Genomic DNA, 24372 nt, shown 5'->3' with positions numbered 1-24372 from the left:
AGAAATCTAGTTACTTTATATGGAACTTCTGAAGAAGGCAACATGATTAAATCAGAAAATCTAAAATGGCATCTCTATGACAATTTCTCACTCTTAAAATGCGTAATTGTTGTGTAAGGCTGTACTTTGAAATTACATATTTTAAAACCCTTTTAAAGGTTCTATTAATGCTGTTCTAAACTTTGGTCTGGCACATGAGACATGTTAATAAATTAATTATAATTAATCAAGAGCCAGAGTAACAATTTACTGTTAATAATAATTATTAAAATCCTTAACATTTGATCACAGTACTTGGTTTTTTTTTATTTAATACTTTTGTTCTGTCAGTGGAATTTATTTTTCCTCCTCCCCCCACGCAATCAAATGAATTTGAGGCATAGTTGGTGAAGGAGAGCAGCAATAGCAAATAGCAAATTGGGATATAGAAGTATCCTTGCTTAATGCTAGAGGTTGCTCATTTTCTAAAAGCATGCTCATGTTAGTCTGTGGCTGATTAATTATATGCCATCAAGTTAGTGTTAAACATTAATAACTGTATAGAGGAGCCCTGGTGATGCAATGGTTAAGTGCAGTATTGCAGGCAAACTGTGCCCACAGCCTGGAGTTCAATCCCAATGGGGCTCAAGGTTGACTCAGCTTTCTGATATCGGTAAAAAGCCGCCCAGGGAGTGCCATAAAGCACTAGGGCAGTATATAAGTCTAAATGCTATTGCTATTGCTATTGCTATTGCTATCGCTATATAGGTAGACCTCCTTCAAGATGTTTAGTTACCACTATGGCCCTTGAGGTCTGCCAATGGTGCTTGTACCGCAACTGTAATTGAGTTCATCTGCTTTATTACTGATTGTCCCTTATTATTTTCTTTTACCTTTTCCAACATTAAGGACTTCTCAAGGGACTGGATCTTTGCATAATTTGTATAAATTATAGCAGTTTGAACTGGTCATTTATGCTTCAAGTGAGAAATAGGGATCAGTTTAAAAGTGTCAGTATTCTTCCTGTCCTACTTTTTCAAAGTCCAGCTTTCAGTTCCACAGCAAAAACCAATGCTTGCACAATTCTGACCTTTGTAAGTATCTCAATATCTGTTCTAGGACTTCACTGTTTCCCTACCAAGGGCTGATCTGTGGTCTATTTCTTGACTGCTGGTTCCTTTATTGTTTGTCCTGAACGACAAAAATTAACTACCACTTCAGTGTTTTCATTGTCAGTTTTAGGATTGCTGTCATTCTTTATATTAAATTGTATATTATGTTGTCATCCTTTATATTAAATTGTAGTCTTGTGTTTTTTTTATTGTGCTCCTTTTTATTATTAGTGCTTAAAAATCATTTTCATTTTCAGCTATATCAGAGCAATGTCCTCAGAACAGTGCAGATTATTGATGTTTCTTCTTCCAGTTTTAAAGCTACGCTCATCTTTTAATCCAGCTTTCCTTAATATATATTCTGTATATTGTTTGAATAAATAAGAGAAGATATACCCTTGCCTCACTTTGCTGACCTGGATCCTCCCTGTTTTACTATATTCTGTGGATCCATGGCTTCCTGACTTCTGTCTATGTTTTGTATGAGAGTGAAATTCTGGGATTCTCATTCCACACCTTATATTATTGGCACAATTGAAAGCCTTTCTATAATCAATAAATTACATACCCATTAGCTTTTTCATTTATCTAGAATATAAAGTCCCTTGTTCTTCAGCCTTTTTTAATACTAGCTTGAACCTCGGACAACTATTCCTTAAGACATCTGAGGATATTATTTTTTGTCCTGAAAGCTGTGATTTTGAAGTGTGATAAATGTTGGTGCTTTGTCATCTCACTTTGAATGAACATTGCTAGGAAGTTAATATAAATATAATTTGTGCTTTGATAAATTAACACTTTTTTAAAAACTTTCCGGAGGTAAGGCTTATTTTGAGCAGCTTATAATGCATGTGTACTGTGAAATTAACTCTATTGATTTAATAATATTTCTTTATAGAAGATATAGAGAGGATTATGTTATAAAATAACAAAAATCAGAATGTTGATAAATCTTATCTATCTTGAATATCGAAAATATTCCCTCTGTTCTTGAGTAGCAGAAAACTTTAATTACAATTTGTATGTAAATTATGTAGGTCATGGAGATTACTGTGAATAGAAGTAGGTAAGAGTTAAGGGTTTTATGTTTACTTAAGGAATAAATAAAGGGGGGGAAATCCCTCATCTTACTCAATAATAGAATAATTTAAACAATTATACTGAATTTCCCCTGGTGCTCCACCTAATTTGCATCACAGTTTCCTTTCTTACAATTGTGGCTAAATGCCAAATCAACATCAATGTTTTGTTAGCAACTGAGGACACAAAAATGTATGCAGACCCACATAAGTTGACAGAGAGAAATACTAAGTTTGTCATTCTCTTAAGATTTACTTTAATGCAGGGAAATAAAATTCTGTGCAATATTAATGTGAAGATGCATTCTACCACATAAATGCCATAGAGTGAAATACTGATCTTTAGATCTATTTTTTGAAGGAAAAAAGTAAGTAGCAGCAAGGCTCCTGGGAAGCAGTTTAATGCCTGAGAACTTCCAAACCAGTCTTTCATTTCCAGAGGCATCCAATATTCCATTTTATAGAAGGGTCATATTTACCTTCTGACAAATGCAATCTATACCTCTGATTACTGAATAATATATAGAATGGAATGGAACGGAACGGAACGGAACAGAACAGAATGAGCTGGAAGGGACCTTGGAGGTCTTCTAGTCCAGCCCCCTGCTCAAGCAGGAGAACCTACACCATTTCAGACAAGTGACTGTCTAGTCTCTTCTTAAAAACATCCAGTGATGGAGCGGCCATGACTTCTTCAGGTAAGCTGTTCCACTGGTTAATTGTCCTCACTGTTAGGAAGTTTCTCCTTAATTCCAGGTTGAACAAGAAAAACGTACTTTCAATAAAAATACGGATAATAAGATGTTTTTAAACATATTGCAATTTAATTCTTTAAACAGTTATCGTGTTTCCCCAAAAATAAGACCCTGTCTTATATTTTTTTGAACCCTCAAATAAGCACTTGGCCTTATTGCCATGCGCTCAAAAGCCCAATTGGGCTTATTATCAGGGGATGTCTTTATTTTGAGGAAAACAGGGTATCTTGTCCAATGATTTAAATAATTAAACATTTTATTTAAATGAAATAAAAATTACATTAAAAAGTTACATAAAAATTAAAATTAGAATCAGTAGAATGTGTATTATATCATTTACATCTCATTTCAAACTTAATATACCAGAACTAAAACTATAGTTCATATGGCTACCTTCATATCTGATATGTGGTTAAAAACACAGTCAGCAAAAAAAAAAAAAAAAAAAAAATCAATACTCCTTTCAAATAGAATAAGGTCAAATAAGCAAAATTTTGCAATAAATACAAACTTCTGAGGAGTCATCAACATGGTGAAGGAGACAAAAGTCACTCTACTATACTGGAGGGTGGGGGGTGCCTAAATGTTAAAAGTGGTTTGTCAGTCTATAAAAATGATATTTTGATTACCAAAAGTGTTGTACTATAAATTTGCTTTAAAAAGGTTCCATATTCCATTGCATTGCCCCTTAAGTCCAGTAAAACTATATTCATAGAGGGCTTAATGGATGCTATTAAGAGAACTTCAATTGCCTAATATTCTATGTTCAATCCTATAAGAAGAAAAAATGGTGTTGGTTCAAATGTTATTATTCCAGCAGGTACTATAAAATCTCTATGTGGCGATGCTCACTATAGAAAACACTATTTGCAAATATCCTAAATGAATGTGATCATTTCATGATCATTCAATGCTAGCACAGGTAGTCCTTGTTTAACGACCATTCATTTAGTGGCTGTTCAAAGTTATAGTGACGCTGAATGAATTTTAATTATGTCTGGTCCCTAAAATTAAGGCTATTGCAGCGCCTGCAGTGCCGCATAATCAAAATGACAGCACTTAACAGCTCACTTGCACTTACCATCATGGGGTACTTCAATTCCCCACACCACTTATCTCTCTCCCATCTTTGCCCTTTTGGCTGTCTTGCACTCCATTGTCCCTGCTTCCCTTCCAATGCTGCACAAGAAAGCAGCACACAATTTGGGCAAAGCTGCATGTAGCCTTGGGAAGAAGGCCTGGCTCAGCATGCAGCTGTCTTGCAAAGGGCCAGGCTGGATCCACCTCCTTTGCGGGAGTACTAAGAAGATGGCAAAGGTCAGCTGGTTCAGGGGGTTCAGGGCTGACAGGGCAAGCAGAGCCCATGATCTGCAGAGACAGCAGAGCGCAGGGCTGCCAAAAGGACAGTGATGAGAGAAGATAGGCGTGAAGGAGCTGAAGAGGAGGTAGCCCCTTACTTTCACTAGTGTTTGGATTTAGGAAGGACCAAACCAGGAATAGCTTGGAACAGAATGGGTCCTCCCCATAACAACCAGTAGAATTCAGTTAATGACAGCCATAGGGAGTGCTGGGATTGCCATTGCTAAGCAAGGCAGTCACATGATGTGACAATTTTATTACTTTTCAATTTATTAGCCAGATACTGAAAGGAGGAGTACTGCTTCATTTTGAGTTCTTGGACACAATAATACACATTTATCCTTCTCTCTATGTACAAGAAAAAAATGTTTGTTTTTAAACAAACAACATTTAACATTTTAAATGTTAAGACCAATGCTATTTTATCTCTTTCGTCCTGTAGTGTCAAAGCAGGGAAGAATGGAGTTAACTAGGGATAAGGAAGCGCATAGTGTGTGTGTGTATGTGTGTGTGTGTTACATGTGTAAGTATGTGTGCAGAGAGAGAGAGAGAGAGAGAGAGAGAGAGAGAGAGAGAGAGAGAGAGAGAGAGAGAGAGAGAGAGAGGGAGGAACTTTTTTCTTAGGATGTCCCGTACATTCAAGGTTTCTGTTGGTTCAGACCTAATTCAATTTAATCGACCTTCCTGCAACTCACGGCAATCATTTTCCAGTATTATTATATGTATTACTTCTAACTATTTTCAGCTTTCTTACTTACCAAACAGGTTTTTCAAAACAGACAGCTGCAATTTAAGATACACAGTTTTATTCATTTCTTAATATTAATGGAAGCATTCTGTTCTGGGAAACCAAAAAGAACTAACCCCTCTCAAGCCTGTAAGTATAAATGCAGAAAAAAATTCTTATGTTCAATACCTGTACTCAAATAATCAAAAAACATGAAAACTCAAAACTTCAGCCTGTAAAAGCTCAGTCTCAAAATAACATCTCCACCTATGCCGCAAAAAAGAACAGTGATCTAAATTTAGATGCTAATTATTTACTTAGTTACCAGCATTGCAAATTTAAAGCTTTAAAACAATGCTGCAATATGTAACTACTTATACACCAGAGTATATTCAAGGTATCATAATAATATGGAGTAGCTACTAAATAATATTTCTTTATTTTGGGGGAGGGATTGCTTTTTGGTTCACAGATGCCCGACAATAAATAAATGATGACAAAATAATAAAATAATTTCATAATAAAAATGCATTTAAGGTTGGGATCCTATATCTACTGAACCAGGGAGACACATGAATCATTATTGCAAAGCTCACTTCCCCCAAATCAGTCAAATCATACCACAGAATTATAAGCATGTTCTCTTTGCAGATGTCTGAAAAGTGCTATCATATTCCTCCTCCAGATTTTCGCAAAGCTAAACATTAGCAATTTTTCTTCAATCTTTAAGTGACTACATTTCTAAAATCTTGGTAATCTTTTTTATTTTTCTCCATATTGTTTCATGTTCTCTGACTCGTCTTTAAGTATAATGTCCAGAATTTGATACAATATCAGAAGTGGGATCAACCAGAATAAAATGAATCTATTACTTCCAGGGATCTGGATGCTATGCACTTGTCAGTGCAACTTAGAATTGTACTTTCTTTATGTAGCTATGTCAAACTATGCTCTCTTTGGATTTCACATTCAATTAGATTCATGTTCAACTTTTTTATATCAACAGATAATCCTATCCTATACCTGTGCATTTTGTAACCTGCTTCCCCGAAAATAAGACCCAACCGGAAAATAAGCCCTAGCATGATTTTTCAGGCTGCTTCTAATATAAGTCCTACCCCCAAAATAAGCCCCAGTTAAGCTCATTCAATTAGACGGGCACATTCAGTACCGTATTTCCCCCAAAATAAGACCTAATCAGAAAGTAAGCCCTAATGTGTTTTTTTGGACCAAAAATTAATATAAGACCCAGCCTTATTTTCAGGGAAAACACGGGTTATTAAACTTATTTTCTTTGTAATTGTGACTGTTTTGTTGCCTTCACTGAACACATAACTGATTGACTAATCTCTTTTTGCTGTGAATGTGTATCTAAATAAGTGTGGTTCTTAGCATCTCTCAGCAATAAAATCTCATTTTGAACTTCTGCTTTCCAGACACTATCTCCAGAGTTCCAAACTATTTGTTGATTTAGCTTTCTTTCTACTTCTACATATACTTTTTTTTATTTTTGGTATTTCATGAAGATTGTTTTGTGCAGCTACATTGGCTTGAATTGCTGCTTTGTATTGTTTTTCCTTCTTGAAATTGTTAGTAACTCCTTTTATTAAGAATTTCCACACAGCCTGAAGTTTTTTTTCCACCAGTTTCATTTTTCATGGATTACTCATCACTGCCTATTATTAAAATCCGATTTTGTGAAGTCCAGATAGAAGCTTGACTATATCCAGTTCTCTGAAGTACCAAGTTGCATAGTATATACATTTATTTCATATAAAATTGCAAACAATCCATATCAGTGTGATACATCCCCTGTAATATAAGCACCCTCTGTCAAGATCTGCTTTGATATCTTCCTTGTGGCCACGGCAAACAATACAACTTGTGTTATTACATATTCATCTATATTAGTCAGCAGGAAGTAGATTGTTTTCTTTTAAACTAGACTAATTCAACTGGGTTAACAAAGTAGGTGGAAACCACAAAAAGTGTCTACCAGGGCTGCCTATTGGCTCCCATCCTTTTAATTTTGATATAAACAGCATTGTAGAAGGGATTAATAATACTTCCCTTTATATTTTGTCAACCGGAAATAGAAAGGTCCCTATGTTACTATACAACTATACAACATGGTACTTATGTCTACATTAATTGGAATGACAATTATGATAGTATTTGTCACATATTCTAGGAAAGAGTACTCACAGGTAAATTATTCCAAAACCAAGATGATAGTATTTGCTAAAAGGCCATAAAGACTAGATGGACACTAGATCAGGAGTCTACAATCTTAAACACTCAAAGAGCCATTTGGACCCATTTCCCATAGAAAATACCAGGAGCCACAAAATATGGGTGGCATGGCCAACTCAACATCACTCACTCCCACCCAGTCACATGACTGTCTGTCTGTCTCTGTGTCTCTTCTCTCTCTCTCTTTCTCTCCCTCTCTCTCTCTTTCCCCTCTCTTTCTCTCTATCTCTTTCTCTTTCCCTCCCTCTCTTTTTCTCTTTGTCTCTCTTTCTCTTTCCCCCCTTTCTCTCTTTCTGTCTCTTTCCCTCCCTCTCTCTCTCTTCCCCCTTCTCTTTCCTGCCCTGACTCACTCTCTCCCTCTTTCCCTCTCTTTCTCCCTCTCTTGTCTCTCGTTTCCTCCCCCCCTGTCTATCTGTCTTTATCTCTCTCTTTCTCTCCCTCTGTCTCTCTCTTTCCCTCCCTCTCTTTCCCCCCTCTGCCGAGTCACTTTTCTGAATAGTTTTTATCCCAGAGCTATAATTGCACTCAACAATGAACTAAAGGGCCACCATCAGTGAGCTGTTGGACAGTACTACTTGGTCTGTTGTGTGGATGTTTGGGTGGTTTAGGGGTGGAGAATTGTGGTGGGTGGGAATGTGTTTGGGGATTGTTATGTGTGTTGGACCTGGTCTTTGGGTGTTAAGTGAATTTCGTTGTATGGGTATACTGTGTATACATGTACAATGACAGTAAAGGTATTTATTTATTTATTTATTTCTCTCTGTTTCCCTCCCTCTCTTTCTCCTTCTGTCTTTTCCCCCTCTCTGTCTCTCGTTTTCTCCCCCTCTCTGTCTGTCTCTCTTTCTCTGTCTTTCTCTCTCTCTCTCTCTTTCCCTCCCTCTTTCTGTCTTTCCCTCCCCGTCTCTTTCTCTCTTTTTTTCTCTCTCTTTCCCACCCCCCTCTCTCTTTCTCTCTCTGTCTCTCTCTTTCTTTCTCTCTTTTTTCTTTCTCTCTCTCTCTCCTCCCTCCCTCCCTTCCTCTCCCCACTCCCCACCACCACATCCCAAGCTACACACCCATGGAATAACTGTAAGGAAATTTGGCCATGTTCTCTCTGTCTCTGGAAAGATACAAAAATAAACCTTGCGTTGCAAAAGGAGTGACTGTCAGCTGTTACTTCACAGCACCACGAGGTTGCCGCCTTAGAGCACCGCACACACTTCAGAGAAGCATCATCCCAAGCAGCAGCACACTCACACAGGCATGCATACACATCCTGCAACTCAATCCAAAGTGCCCAGAAAATATAGTTCCCTGGAGCCCCTGAAGACACTTGGCAGGCAAAGTAGGGTACAACACCTCCCCATCACCAAGGCAGTGTCCACTGAATCCTTGAAAAACTGGGCAAAGGTGGAAAGAGGGGAGCAGACGGAGCCGAATCGAGCCAAATGTGTGTGTGTGTCTCTCTCTGTCTCTCTCTCGCTGCCCAACTGCAGCAGGAAATGGTGGGTGGCTACTTCCGGCCTTGGTTGGTACTGGATGTGCGACGTGCTCTCCGCCTCGAAATACTGGCTTGTCCTGTGCTGCACCATGGCCAACACTGCTGCTGTTGCCAGGGGTGAGTGAGGAGGGTCACATTGTGGCTCTGCATCGTAATGGGCTCCAGGAGGAGGGGACCCCGCCTTCCCCATTGTGAACTGCACTAATTTTCACTGTGCTGCGCATGGCAGGCAGGTCATGGAGGAGGAGGCAGCAGCGCCATTGGAAGCCGCAGCAGAGGGCTAAAAGAGCCACATGCAGCTCCAGCACTGTGGGTTGCTGATACCCACACTAGATGGTAAGGAGATAGATCTAGCAAAGTATTTGGGTAAGCAGTTCATTGAAACAATATCATGGAATATATATAGTATCAGCAAGAACAATGGCTATGAGATTACCGTTAATACACCCTACACTCAAAATCTTCGAGGGGAAAACAATCTCACCATTAACATATAGGGCCCCAATTTGAGGTATCAGTAAACTAGAAGAATTAGAAGTGTTCAGAATAAATTCATGAGATCAATTTTAGCCTCTTCTTCAGGTATACCAGTAGCAATTTTGAATTTAGCAATAGCCTTCCAGCAATTAATATAAGGGTAAAAAAAGCAAGAATCTTATCTTACAGAAAATTATAAGTCATGCCCAACATTTATTTGAAAAAACGATGCCTTCACGAACAATTTAACTTTGGGTGAATATAGATCTAATATTAACCAGCTGGATGAATATAAGTCTAAAACAACTCTTACAATTTTCTCTACACCAGGAACTGTTAAACAACATAAATTATCATACTCTATTGAGGTACTATTCATTTTTTAAAAGATTTTAGACAGGATAAAGAGTAGGTATGTAAGCTTAAGTTGGTCAAGTAGTACCCTGTTTCCCCGAAAATAAGACCTCCCCTGCCCAGATAATAAGCCCAATCGGGCTTTTGAGTGCATGGGCTGAAATAAGCCCTCCCCAAAAATAAGTCCTCCCCGAAAATATTTAAACACGTGCGCAGCCTGTCCCCGCCATTTCTTCTGGTTAGGGTTAGGGAGACAGAGCTGGAAATCAGGTAAGATGGCAAGACGAGCCATCTTGTTCCACGCGCCCCAAAATAATAAGACCTCCTCAAAAATAAGGCCAAGCACTTATTGTGGAGTTCAAAACATATAAAACAGGGTCTTATTTTCAGGGAAACATGGTATCAATTTTTAAAGTTTATTCATTTGCCTCTCTAAGCAGGAATATTTTATTTTACATTTTAAATAGTAAGGTCTACCACATGAAGCCCCTTGCAATCATCAATTTCATAAATCAGAGTTTAGAATAAATCCAACAGGAAAAAAAATGAATTTTAGAACAAGTTATTTAAACAAGATTTGTCAGCTCTACTGCAACTGGGTCCCCACAACCTTTTTTATGGATAGCCAAGAGGATGCATGCACAACTCCATTTGTGCAAGTGGCATGCACGGGACTGCATGCATGCCTGCCGCTCACTTAAATGGAACGTGTACTCACCCACTGCTTGTGCAAGTGAGGATGTGCCTGTGAGTGCTCGATAGCCATTTCCGCATCCTGGTTGCAAACCCCTCACAGCCCACAGGTTGGGGACCCCTGCTTTAGATTACCCTTAATTTAAATATCAATTTTTGTGTTTTGTGAGAGAGAAGCATAAATCAAACATTTTCTATAGTACAGATTATTCTTTGGACAGTAGCCATTTTCAATACAATTTACTTCCAAACAGATGCATTTAGAGTAGATCTGCCAGAACTTTTATCACCAACACATAACAGTCTACAAACAGCACTAATAGGCATGGCTTCCATTCAGCAGCAGAATACATATACAATACTGCTTTTTCCCAAGGGTCTAATTTTCAGAGACCACATGAGACTGCAGTACAAAAGACCTACATTGGGACACAGAGATATTGCCAAAACAAGGATAAAAGCAACAGCAAGGAAAAGATTAACAGAAGCTGCCTTGATCCAGCTTTGGCAATTATACCCTCCAAATGAAAACGTAAATATCAACAACACTGAACGGGGTCCTCCAAATTTCCATGCACTTTTTCATGACATATAAATTGCAGAATTAGAAAATCCAGTTGTGTAGACAATCAAGTGTTCCTTCTATTTAATGTTCAAGATATTCAGCAACCATTGCCTAACATTGTGGCAGTACTTAAGAGATCTTGACATATTAAATAAACAAACAATCACATGATTAGTACAATGAGGACTATCAAAAAAATCTCAGAACAATAGGCTAGACTAAAAAGTCAAAAGCAGAGTAACAGATGACAAGGGCAAATAACTTTTGCATTGTTTTTAAGAAAATTACCGATCCATGTTATCAGTAGGAATCAAGCTCAACTTGATGGAGTCTTCACTTTTATTCTATTCTTTTAAATAATTTACAAATGTGGCTGTTCTACTAATTCTGAGTCTAGAGTTAAATGACATGTTGGCTATTCACATATTCTACTGGTATGTAGGAGTGACTTTGAGAGACAGGAGGAACACTTACAGTCTAGACACAGTTCGATAAATGAAATTTCAGTGGAAAGATGAAGGCTAGTGAAAACCTCTCAGAAAGGACCCTCCCAAGTTTAGGGGAAAATAAAAGGGAGAGACAGTAGGGGTATATTCAGACTTGCAAGAATGATGGTAGCCTTGTGATGTAGTCCATACAAGAAGCACAACCAGGAATTCTAGCTCTTTTATTGTAAAGGTACATTAAAAGAACCTTCCAAGTCTGAAAGTACCATCATCTAGGCTGAGGCTCTTCCTCCTGTCTCCCAGTGTCATTCCCACAAACTACATCTACACAAGATAAGACACCTTAACTTTATCTCCTTCCCACTGACCCACCAACCTACCCACCCAAAGTTTCTTCTGAAGGTTGGGGATATTTCTTGCATTGTACGGGATGTAGCATAAATGATAGTGAAAGAGCATTTATTATCACCAACCAACATAATTTATCAACCTAAATGAACCATGTACCACAAATCAGCATAATTGATTAATAAATTAAAAAAGGCTGGCAGAAACTATTTAAAACCCAATGTTATTTACAAGTAAAGAAATCTTTGGGTTTGGTTTCAGGAAATTGTATACAAATAGTTTTCCAGGCTATGTTACACAAGTGGTTTGCCACTGAAATGCTTTTATTTCAGCTGGACATTTTGAAATAGGACCACAGATTTAATTTCATGAAACAAATAACTGCCTACAGTAAAAATATAGACAAAGAAAACTACAAATGGCTAACAAATTGATTAACACGCTGTGATTGTTTGTCTATCTTGTTATTGTTTTATATCTGGAAGAAGTAAATAGTGAATAATGGAATATTTTCATAATATTTGAGAAAAATGTTAGCTTTGGCAAACTTGAAATGTCTTGACAATAAACAGCCTAATATTTCTATCACAGGTTTCAACAACTGGGGCAATCTACAAGTTTTTAGTTCCAATTCTCATAAACCTAAGCCAAGATAACTAAAGATCATGGGTTAAGCAATCCCAAAAAACCGAAGGGCATTACATTAGCTATCCCTGATTTAAATTATAGACACTTTACACTGCCTATTGGAAGTTACCTCCAATAATCTGATCCATAAATGGAATGGCATCTGCTAGCAAAATGGATCCATGCTATCCTTTGCAATATTTTACCCAGCTCCAAATTCCATCTGGAGTTTTGGGAGTGACTTGATAGCATATTATCAACAACAACATTATCATGCATAGGCCATAACTTGATTATGTTCCCGTTACAAAACACCAAGTTATTTGTGTTATTCAAGATCTATAACAACAATAAATAAACATGCAAAATTTAGTTGCTGAAAATAGTCACATCATATCTGGAAATGCATTGTCTTTCATATAATTTTTCCTTTTATAATTACATACTGTGGTATGTTATCAAACATTAAAATCTAATACTATATTTCTGCTATCAAGGCAAAAATATTTAAAGGTAGAGAAACTAGATTTTTTTATTGTGTTTTAGCCCATCACTGGCATTATGCTTCATCTACTGCACACATATGAAAGAACGTGAATTTTTGATCACTCCATATCTTCATAGGCTGTATTACACTATACCCTATTATATGATTTACCATATTTTTGTTGAAGCAGGATTGTAGGACTTGTTTGGTTTTTACTACTGGACAATACTTGTTTGCCTTTCTCTATTTGCTTTTGTTTCAACGAGATTAAAAATCACTTGAGTTTGAAAATGCTTCCTTAACATCATTAATCAGAATATATTTCCACACAAACATTTTAACTGTCAGTTCTCTATAATTCTATTTAACTAAATATTTGACTTCCTGTTTTACCTTCCATGTAGGCATTCCTATTTTTTAAATTGCATACATTTCCTTAAGTTTGTCACAGAAAAACATCCTTTGTATTTAGAAGACAGTGCCACAGCATGTCTGACTTGTCCAGAGAGATTTAGGATCAAATAACCCCTAAGCTATAAAGGCAACCAGTGACCTTGGGCTAACCATTATCTTTTACTGGTGAAGAAAATAGTCCCAATAGCCCAAAGTCATTGTGAAGAAATACACACATATACACACCCATGCACACAGACACACACACTGCATAACAGCCCCTTGGAGGACAGGATATAAATAAGTAATCACGAAATTGATTATCAAGTAATTAATAGTTAGGCAACCCTCTTTGATTAACAGTTTTATAGCAATTGCCACAACCAATTGCAAAAATATCCTCTATACATTGGCTCAGAGACAACCCATGGAAAATAAACTAAAATAATTGATGAATTAGTAGTTCAGTATATAAAATGCATTACTATAAGTCTGCATTACTATTAATCTTCTCATTGTTTCTATCACCCATCTCCTCCCACTTATGACTGTATGACTGTAACCTTGTTGTTGATATCTTACTATTTATATTGACTGTTTCCTAATATGATTTGATTACTTATTTGTTCCCTATGACTATCATTAAGTGTTGTACCTTATGATTCTTGATGAATGTATCTTTTGTTTTATGTACACTGAGAATGTATGCACCAAGACAAATTCCTTGTGTGTCCAATCACACTTGGCCAATAAAAAAATCTATTCTATTCTATTCTATTCTATTCTATTCTATTCTATTCTATTCTATTCTATTCTAGATGGCGAACCTATGGTACGCGTGCCAAAGGTGGCACGCAGCGCCCTCTCTGTGGGCACGCAAGTCGTCACCCCAGCTCAGCTCTGCTGCACATGCACCTCCCGCCGGCCATTACATGCGGGGCAGGGCACATGCGGGGGACACACATGCATGCGGGGGGCGCATGTACAAGCATGGGGGGCAGGAAGCATGTGGGGGCTGTGTGTGCATACGCGGGGTGGGGCACATGCAGGGGGCATGTGCACATGCGGAGGACACATGCATATGCAGGGGGCAGAGCGCATGCACGGGGCCTGCACGCACATTGCAGTTTGGGGGTTCGGGTATGCGCACCCACATTTGCGCACGGGTACATGTTTTGCACACCCAGTCCAGAAAAGGTTAGCCACCACTGCTGTATAATGTAAATATAACCATGAACAGAGTTCATTATTCTTGTAAACCTAAAATTATCATGATTCTTTTTACTCTTGTATTTGAACAACACAAAAACAAAACTATATACCAAGATGAAATCTGATAATAAAGTAAAAACAAAAATATTATCTGAAACACACTGTACAATATGGTTCTCTACCATTCACAGCAACTTTATATGGCATTAGATTGTTACTGATAAACAACATCAGATTAAAAACAATTTGAGTCCACTCCTGAGGGCAAACTCTGGATCCAATTTATTATTTAAAAATGAGGAAAATCTAGATTTTAATAATTATGACTGTATATACAAATATATATGAACTAATGTTAAATTATTTGAGGAAATCTCTCTAAAAAACAAAAGGTTACTTAATAAGAAAGGCCTTTTAAGGCAACAGAACCACTTGCTTACTTTAATTATGATACTGTACACTTTCAAAACAAACACACTATTACGTTTATTCATTTTTCCAAGCGCCATATCTGTAATATTACTCTATTATTAGATACTTCAATAATATATATTCTTCTTGATGTTTTCTGCTAATAATTATGGTGGTAATAATTATAATTATTACCACCATCATCAAAGAAAGCATTTATCTCCTTTCAATAGTTACTGTCTTTAGCCTCTCTAAAAATGAAATATTCAGTGAAACTATTTAGAAATATGAAATATAAAACCAAGAGCACTTAAAATATGTTTCCAATTACAATATTGATCTATTAATGCAGCATGAAATTATGTCCCACAAAACCTACTGAATACTGAAAGTCTCCAAATGTGGTTATTTCATTAATGTCAAACTTTTCAATAGTATTGTAATACATTTTGCTGAGAGAAATCAGATGTGCTAGCCCAACACAACATACCCTATTCCACTCAATGGAAGATCGATAGCATTTGCAGAAACCATTACTTTTTTCTTTTTTTAAAAAAAGTAAAAACATTCTAGCCCTAAGGAAGCAGAATAAAAAACACAAGACAGGAAAGCAACTTTGCTGGAGTTTACAGCTAGAAGACATGCAGGATTAGCCTTGGTTACAATTTGGACAGAACTGCAAGGAATCTAAGGGCTTTATGTCAAAAGGTTAAGCAAAAATTTTCCCTGAAGAAAGCAGTGATAAGCCATTTACAGATTTTTTCCAGTGGGGTTTATACATTGTGCTAAGCTATTATCTGTTTTACTGAATAAATAACAAATTGCTACAATATATTTATTTAAAACATTAACTTAAAATAATAGTTTATAAAGCATAAGGGTGTGATTTACAGTATAGCTTAAAATCAGGAGTCTGATACCATTCTCAAGTTAGATATAATTATGGTGAACCAAGCCCTGGAAGACAGGAAGGCAGTGGGAAGTGTCATGCTAGGACACCAACAGAAGCAGGAACTAAAGAGGAGAAGGAAACACACAGGAAAGTTGGGAGGCAGTTGAGTTAATGGAAAAAGGACTCATGGTCTGCCATAAATTCAGAAGTACCACAGCATTCCATTTTTGACTTCTGCTGACCTATAGCTAATTCTAAAATTGTTAAATAGAACCTTTAAAATGTGAAACCTATTTTCCATTTCATGCACACCCCTTAAAACACACAAGACTAAAATAATTAATTAGTAGTTCATTGTATAAAGTAAATATAACCGAGAACAGAGTTCATTATTCTTGTAAACCTAAAATTATCATGGTGATTGTTTTTACTCTTATATTTGAACAACGCAAAAATAAAACTATGTACCAAGAAACATGGCAAAACTTTTAGAAAACGAATTGTTCACATTATAGCAGGCACACATTATGGAATCATATAGATGAAAGAAAATACTGAGGTCACTAGTTCAATTGTCTGTTTAGTACAGGATTTCAAATTTAAACATAATTAATTATCTAAATTCTACCTGAACCCTGCCAAAGAATGGCAACTGCCCACCTCTTTGGTAATCTTACTGCTAAATATTTTTACTCTTACAAGGTGTTTTCTAATATCAAATTTGAATATCCATTCCTGTAACTTTATATTTCATTCAGGCTATGTAGCTTCTAGTCCTTTCATCATCCAAATTGCCTTCCTTTGAACTTGTTCTAAGTCTGTCTGAATCATCCCTAAAATGTGCCCAGAACTGAACACAATAAACAAGATGTGGTCTGAAAAACACAACCATTACTTCCCACGATTTGGAAAAACGTTGCTTCTGCTAATGTTAACCTAAAATTGCACTTGCCTCTTCTGCAGCTACATCAGTTGCTGATTCAACAGCTGTAAACCAGTCGTTATAAATCTTGCTTACAAGAAACATCTCTGACTTTCTCTTGAAATGCTCTCTCTTTGGAACAAGACCTGTGGAAATCGGAACAGCGTATGGAGTCGGCAGATGAGCAAAAGTGTTCTTGAGAGTCTTCGAAGCCCAGAATGGCTTTTTCTCTCCATTTTCTCAAAGGTTGCGAGAAGCAGAAACAACAGCTCCATTTGCCGATTCTCTCGTTCTCCAGAGTCTCCCCATTTTAAATCATCTGACGACAATCGACCCTCTTCCTAAGCGGCAACCGCTGCTCATAAGACACTTAGAAAAGAATCCGGCGTCCCTAATGCACGTTTCCCCACTAACCTCTCGGTGTCGAACTTTTCCCCCCAATATCCCCACTGTATGAAGTTGCTGAAGAAAAGGAAGAGGAGGAGCGGCAGCCGTAAGCCTGATCCGCGTTCCATCTCCAGCCGAAACGACGGCGACCTGGGAGTCCGGCTAGCCCCCCACTTTGGATCAGGCAAAGGGTGCCTTCTTCCACCCTCCCCCCCCCACCCTACACGGGTTCACGTACGCTTACCGGCATCATCTTGGCTCCGAACCGCATTGAGGCGGGTGGTGCAGGTTCCGGGACCGGGACCAATGACTGGGGCCTGGGGAGGCGGAGCGGCCTGCCGTCTTTCCCTAGGAACCTGTTGCAAGAGGCGGTCCGGATCGCGACGCTTCCCAAACGGCCGCGCGCTTCCTGGCCTGCGATTCCCGCAAAGCCCCCGCCGCTCAGGGCTTTGTCTCGTCGAAGCCCCTCCGCGGTCTGCCTTAGTCCAGGCGGCCGCGGCCCTCGAGCCCACTCCGAAACTATTCCCCGCTGGCTCGGAGAGGCGGAGGAGCGGAGCCCCGCCTGAGTCCCACCCCCAAATTGGGCTGGGCAGAGCTTCGGGAAGCTCCGCGCTCCTCTCCTCACTCAGGGTGGAGGAGAATCAGTGCCCCGGGGCCTAAAGCGAAATTCCCGCCATTAATTTCGGAACAGCACCGCTTTCCACCTTCTCTGAAACGTTGCCTGGAGTAGGTTCAGGAATACTCTTTACCTGGCTCTCCAGGGCTGCACGAAGGGGTAGCTCACAACTAATCTATCGCGGCTGAAGTATTCGGCCCTTTATCTTTGTTTGATCCTTGTGCGGGCAATTCCACCCTTTCCTTTGCATTAAATAAAACAATTTTTGTTTTGGCTAGTGTGGCAGTTTATTTTTGGAGATAGAGATTTGTTAAATTCTAAAGAATCATGTTTCCCCAAGGCAGCTAGAGTTTTAAAACAACTTCATATTGCAAAAGGAACTTTGTTGTTATAATAGTGAATAAATATTTGCTATGTTCTCAAAGATTGAGTAATTTGAGAGTCCATTAAAAGAATCTTTTTTTTTTCAATACTTAAAATGTTTCAGAAACATTGATATACAGTATAACCAGTGGTGGGATTCAACCAGTTCGCACCACTTCGGGAGAACCGGTTGTTAACTTTCTGAGCAGTTTGGCAAACTGGTTGTTGGGAGAAATAATTAGGGCAGAAAACCGGTTGTTAAATTACTTGAATCCCATCACTGAGTATAACCTCCCATCATTATTAAATGATCGTCGCTATGAAATGATCATGGTTCAAACAGAATTTGTCCCCTTTATTTTAGTAGTTAATAAGGATCTACTACACAGATTGTTAAAGTTACAATCTGATTTCTGTTATAATCCTTTCACTTAATGTCCATTTATAAAACTCAATTTACGTGTATTTCCCTGTAAAAAAAAGTTTAATCCAATAAAGTAGGATTCAGTTCCAAGTAAACTTTATTAATTTTGGCATTTTCATGTAACAAGATTATACTTTATAAATTTAATGCCCCAATCCAGTTCTCAATAGCCTTCAATTTGATAAAAGAGAGAAACATAATACACTATTAAACTTTAAGTGAATTATGTTTTGTATTTGTTCCTGCATTTTGGTATGCCACCCAAAATCACTTTATTTGAGATGGGCAGCCATATAAATGCTACAAAGATATTGGTGAACTAACCTGAGAAAACAATTGACAGTTAAAATACCAGTGAAAGATCTTTTTTTTTTCTATATAGGTTTGTAGTGTTATAATTGTTATCATTAATTTGTTTTTTCTTTTATATTGTCACTCTTTTTGATTATGGATTGAACCCTGCTAGACTACAGGATGATTCCCTTGTTTTCAGTGTTCTCTAAACTTAGTAATGCAATTACATCATAACAAGGCACTGAAACGGAATCGATACCATACTAAGATTAAGTGACTCATAATATATGAAAGAAGTACAAAACCAGTAACAAGTAGTTAGAAGCTTCTCAGATCAGAGCCTTGGTGGTGCAGCGGACTAAAGTGCTGTTAAGTAGCACTTAGCTGCCAGCTGCCTGCAATTACTGTGAGTTCAAATCTCACCAGGCTCAAGGTTGACTCAGCCTTCCATCCTTCTAAGGTAGGTAAAATTAAGACCCGGATTGTGGGGGCAATAAGCTGACTTTGTATAAAAAAGAACACCACTTGGGGGGGCCAAAAGCCCTATTAAGCAGGTATATACAAAAGTATGATGGCTATTGCTTAACACATTGTAAGCTGCCCTGAGTCTCCGGAGAAAGGCGGCATATAAATCGAACCAATAAATAAATAATAAATAAATAAATCAGAGATCTCATTTATTTTTACCATTGTATATTATTTCAGAATATCTTTTCATATTCAGTTTATTTTATCTACTTAACAGTATGGTTCTTGTAAAAAAACAGTTATATTGAATTCAGTGGATTTTCTTTCAAAGGACTGAGTATAACATTGCACTTTTACTTCTTTTTCAAAAATCCATTGTGATATTAAGCATCAAACCATTTAGAATTTGTATCCTATTCATATTCAATTAACATAATCTGCCATGGAAGAAACAAAATCATACTGGAAAAATTAAAATTCATTTAAAATTGTCTAAATCAACAACTTACAAACTATAAATAGATAAAGAGGGATGAGCAAACGAGGATGTAGGGAAGGCTGAAGACAATTTAAAGCATTTAAAAGACATGCTGCACCCACACTCCAGAAAGTAGCTGAGCTAGGACAAAGTGGCAGGTGTGGCAAAGACAAAATGAAAGTTGATTTAATTAAATATTAAGCTTAGTTAACATGTTAATTGCTGTGGATATTACTATTGTCCATATGTTTACTTCCATCAAGTTGAAAATGATAAACTTTTGAGAAGAAATCTGGACTATTCTAACAGCTTTCAGGGACCATTTATAGAATTGGAGACTTAGCTTGTATACTTTTAGCATATAGCGTACTGCCCAAGTCATACTAAAACTATATCACTTAAATGTTAGTGAATTAATAATGCATTTAGGATACATAAAACCAATATGGGTAAGAGCATGTGTGATGAATATTTTATTTTTAAATATATAGAGAGTATTTTGGAAGTCAGAGATTCTACAAAAGCTATATTTGTTCCTCTTCATCTTTCTCCCCCAAGTCCCTAATATTCTGAGAGTTTAATAGAACTTTAAATTTTTATTAACTACAAAGGACACAATTCTATTGCAGGATGAGGGACAGATTTATGATAGTCAAAAATCAGGAAAAGTCTAGTACAATCTTTTTCAGGCTAACTCATTTTATTAAAAAGCATAACCTTTGTGAACTGTATAAGACAGCTGTAATTCACTAAAGTTTAGAATTTTTCATAAAAATTATTTGCTTGAGAAAGATACTAATAATTGTATTAAAAAGCAATCTTAGACTAATTGGTCCATGGGAAAATTGTTTAAAATAACTGATCAGAGCTTGTCCCACCTTTTCAGATTAGTTTGGAATTGCCAGCTGTGGATTTTGAATTAGTTGTTCTAGTAATCTCATTTGTTGCTCTAATAATCATATCTTAATACTCAAATTGCTATTTTGAAGTGTTTTCTTTCATCATTGCCATGACTGAGAAGGGGAAAAATGTATTTGTAATTCTAAAATAAACCTGAAGTGAAGCTTATATAATAAGCATGAAAGAGTTAATTATACTGTTTGCTATTCCAACATGTTGCTAAGAGACACTGTTGAGCTTAGTTAGCCAATGAAAAACACCAGCGATGACATAATAGTGTTGCTATACTTTTAACAGTCTTGCTCATCAAAAATTCAGTGAGAATTTGATAGATTACATTAATCGGGAAAAATAAATTTTAATTGCTAATAAAAGCTGAGATGTGTCCTTTTTTAAAATTTCTGCTTTCCACATTTCTGCTTTTAGAATTCTCATCCTTCAGAGTGTGCAGCAAATACAAATCTCATTATGGGCAACAGTTCAGTCATGTACTCTTGATTGCTTTTTTATGTTGCCAGAATTGTTTCAGTTTGGAGAAGGATGAAATAATATTCTACTTGTTGGGAACTTAAAACCAGCAGATCCGAAATGTTAGAACTAACCATTTCCTTTTCTGTGCAATGCACACTAAAACTACTATGGATAGGGATTACTGATATTATTAGTTTTATTATAATATATAAACTCTACAGTATTCTTTAAAAATACTACCAAGAATTTTAATTTAGGCTTTCTTTTGGGCTATAATTCTAATCCTATAATTATTTTGCAATGTCCTATTAATCCTGTAGTAATAATGGTTAATTGCTTTAAGTTTTGGTGTTGCAATAATTATTGTTTGGTTATTGAGAGCTTTTAAAGAAAATGTTAGATTTACTTTTAGGATACATTATGTATCCGTAAAGGATACATAATGTATCCTAAAAGGATACATTATGCATTATGTTACATTTATATGGTTCTTAACAGTCCAAATAGTCCATTATCAAGCATGCAGTATGTGTTATTGTAAAATCATTACACAAGTGGCTGCAAAGTAATCAAACATCATTCCTTCAAATCACATGATCCATTTAGCAATGCTGAAAATACTTTTCTGCAGATTATTATTTGGATTAAGAAACCCACTTTCCATTCACTCAAATTTAAATTAATGGTTATAAGCAAAGCTACATTTTCTCTGTAGCTTCCACTTCCACTGCATGAAATAATACATATATTGTATAAATGAAATAACCTTTTCAAAGTTGGAAGATTGCATTTGATTTAGAATGTGGTCAATAGTGGTCTGGTAATACTATAAACATCATCATGTAGTCACTAGGAGTTTGGTAGGAGTCTAGTAGTACCACAGATGCAGTATTACAGTACCACATTGTTTAAGCCACAGTGATGCCATGTGCATCATCATATAAATAACAAATTTTGTAATTAGTGCAGCTCATATGATTGGCACAAAATACATAGTTCACCTCATTTGCATAAAGATACCTTTGATGTCACTTATCTTCCTTGTTCCCCTTCAGATGCACATGCATAATTAATATATATTATAGCTCTAAGTTATGCCAGTTGCATTGGTTGCCAATTAATTTCTTGGCTCAATTTAAAGTATTGAAATTTTGATTATCAGTAATGGCTTAAATGGTCTGGTATCAAGCTGTCTATCTTAGGGACACCTAGGCTACATAAATAAAGGAAGACTCAGAAGATTTTCTTCAGGGCTGTGTGGAAGAGTTTCTGCAATACCTGATGGATAAAATCACTCAGATTTGCTCTTGGCTGAAGTTCAAGTGTCAAGCAAGTTTATTAGAGATGCCCAGAGAATGGATTTATCTGTTAATTGGGAACAGTTTGATCCTATTTAACCTGAGGAAGTGGACAGGGTCCTTGTGGCTGTCAGACAGACCACTTGCTTATTAGAGCCCTGTCTCTCCTGGTTAGTGAAAGCTTCCACTAATGTTGGACTTCTGGGTAGGTGCATGCAGTGATTAAATACATTCTTGCAGGAGGGAGTGTTCCTAGCACCCATAGTTCAACTCCTCCTCAAGAAGCCACCATTAGACCCATCCCTAGTGTACAACATTCAACCAAACTCTTACCTCCCCTTTTTAGGGAAGATGGTGAAAAAAATAATTGTGTTATAGCTCCAGAGGGTCCTGAATGAAAAAGATTAACTAGATGCCTTTAAGCCAAGTTTCAGGCCTGGTTATGGGACAGAGATGATATTGGTCACGCTTGTCAATGATCTCTGGCAAGAATGAGATGGGTAGTGTATCCATCCTTACTCTCTTTGGTTTGGTTTGGTTTTTGATACCATTAAACATGGTATCCTTCTGGACCGACTGTGAGATTTGGGACTGAATGATACAATGTTGTACTGCTTTGGTTCATTTTTTCATAGTTGGTTCCAATAGGTTGATAGGGGATGAGAGGTCTAGCCCACAGTTGTTCTTTTGTAGGATACCACAGAGCTCAGTGTTTTCTCAACTCCTTTTTAACATCTAGATGAAGTTGCTAGGTGAGATCATCCAACACCATTGAATGAGATATCACCAATGATACTCACCTTTACATCTTCATCCCTGGTGACCACAGTGACTGGAGGCTGTAGGGGCCTGGATAGGGGACAAGAGACGTCAGCTGAACCCTGTTAAGACAGAGTGGCTCTGGGTAATTGGAGCCTTAAGATCTGGAGGTTTATCATCTTTAGTTTTGGATGGTATTGCACTACTCCAGGCAGACCTGGTGTACAACCGGGGGGTGGGGGGTGGGGGGGAGGTTCCTAGACTTATGAGACCTGGCAGTCATGGCTAGGAGAGCCTTTGCACAATTTTGCATTGTGTACCAAATGCACCCTTTTCTGGTCATAAGGCCTTGCACTCAGTCACTCATGCCCTGATCTTCTCCTGTTTGGATTATTGCAAAGCAATAGTGCTAACCTTGAAGAGTATTCAGAAGCTGCAATCAGTCCAGAATGTGGCAGTGCAGGCAGTTCTGGATGCCCCCAGAGTGGCATATGTTGCACCACTGTTACATGAGCTGTACTGGTTGCCAGTTTGCTTCTGTGTGCAGTTCAATGTGTTGGTTATTACCTTTAAAGCCCTTTATGGCATGGGTTCAACATATCTGAGTAATCCATCTTTCCCCAGTAGGACCACTCCACCCCACTTGTGCTGGCAGAAGGGGCCTACTGAGCATCTCATCAAGAAATTTTGGCTGGTGAGATCCAGGAGAGAAGCATTTTCTGCCATGGCATCCGTTCTTGAAACATCTTGCTTCTGGAGATGAACTCCAGCAAGTTTTCTGGCTTTCAGGAAGAGTCTTAAAACCTGGCTATGCCGGTTGGAATGGAACCCTGAAGGAGAAGCTGAAGGCTTTAGATGGAGATGGTTGGTACAATGATAAAGAAGGCACTACCACTGCTCCACTCCAAACTCATGATTTATTTACTTAATTTTTTTCATGAACCATAAATTAACTGGATTTTAGTATAACATATTGATTTCAAATCTAATTCTTTTGCTTATACTTAATGACTTTGTATCATGCAAATTCAGTAAATTGAGTTAATTGGCTGCAACTGGGCTGATAATCATGGTGAATTTGTGTAAATATAGCTGTGGGTTGCCTTGTGAATAAATCCATGTTTTTTGTTTAGACCAGCTCAGCTCCATTATCAGATAATAGATCATATCCTTCTAATATTAAATCCAGAAACTGGGTTATAACACAGAGCAACAATGTAAGAGATTGGATGGACTGATTGGAAACAATTACTTGTATGTTCCTTTTACGCTGATTATTTGTACATTATTGCTCAGATTATCTTTTAATTAAGCTTCTAATACAGTGGTGAATGCAAACAATA

At 37.3% G+C, this 24372-nt stretch overlaps 1 protein-coding gene across 2 annotated transcripts in view; it reads right to left on the bottom strand.

Moving 5' to 3' along the window:
- TP53BP2 (tumor protein p53 binding protein 2) overlaps positions 1-17709 on the bottom strand; it is a 52233-nt gene extending 34524 nt beyond the window's left edge. Inside the window, exon 1 of one of the 2 annotated variants that reach the window (XM_034427903.3) lies at positions 17203-17709. In XM_034427903.3, coding sequence (XP_034283794.2) covers positions 17203-17229 — 27 coding nt within the window. In that variant the 5' untranslated portion in view covers positions 17230-17709. Of the gene's footprint in view, positions 1-16601; positions 17181-17202 lie in introns of those variants that run through there. The other variant, XM_034427902.3, reaches the window with a different exon arrangement.
- Positions 17710-24372: the final 6663 nt, after the last annotated feature.

The sequence above is a fragment of the Pantherophis guttatus genome, chromosome 1 (genome assembly GCF_059756535.1).
Source record: "Pantherophis guttatus breed Tessera chromosome 1, ASM5975653v1, whole genome shotgun sequence".
In the NCBI taxonomy this organism is placed as follows: Eukaryota; Metazoa; Chordata; class Lepidosauria; order Squamata; family Colubridae; genus Pantherophis; species Pantherophis guttatus.
This window is presented reverse-complemented; position numbering and strand designations above follow the sequence as displayed.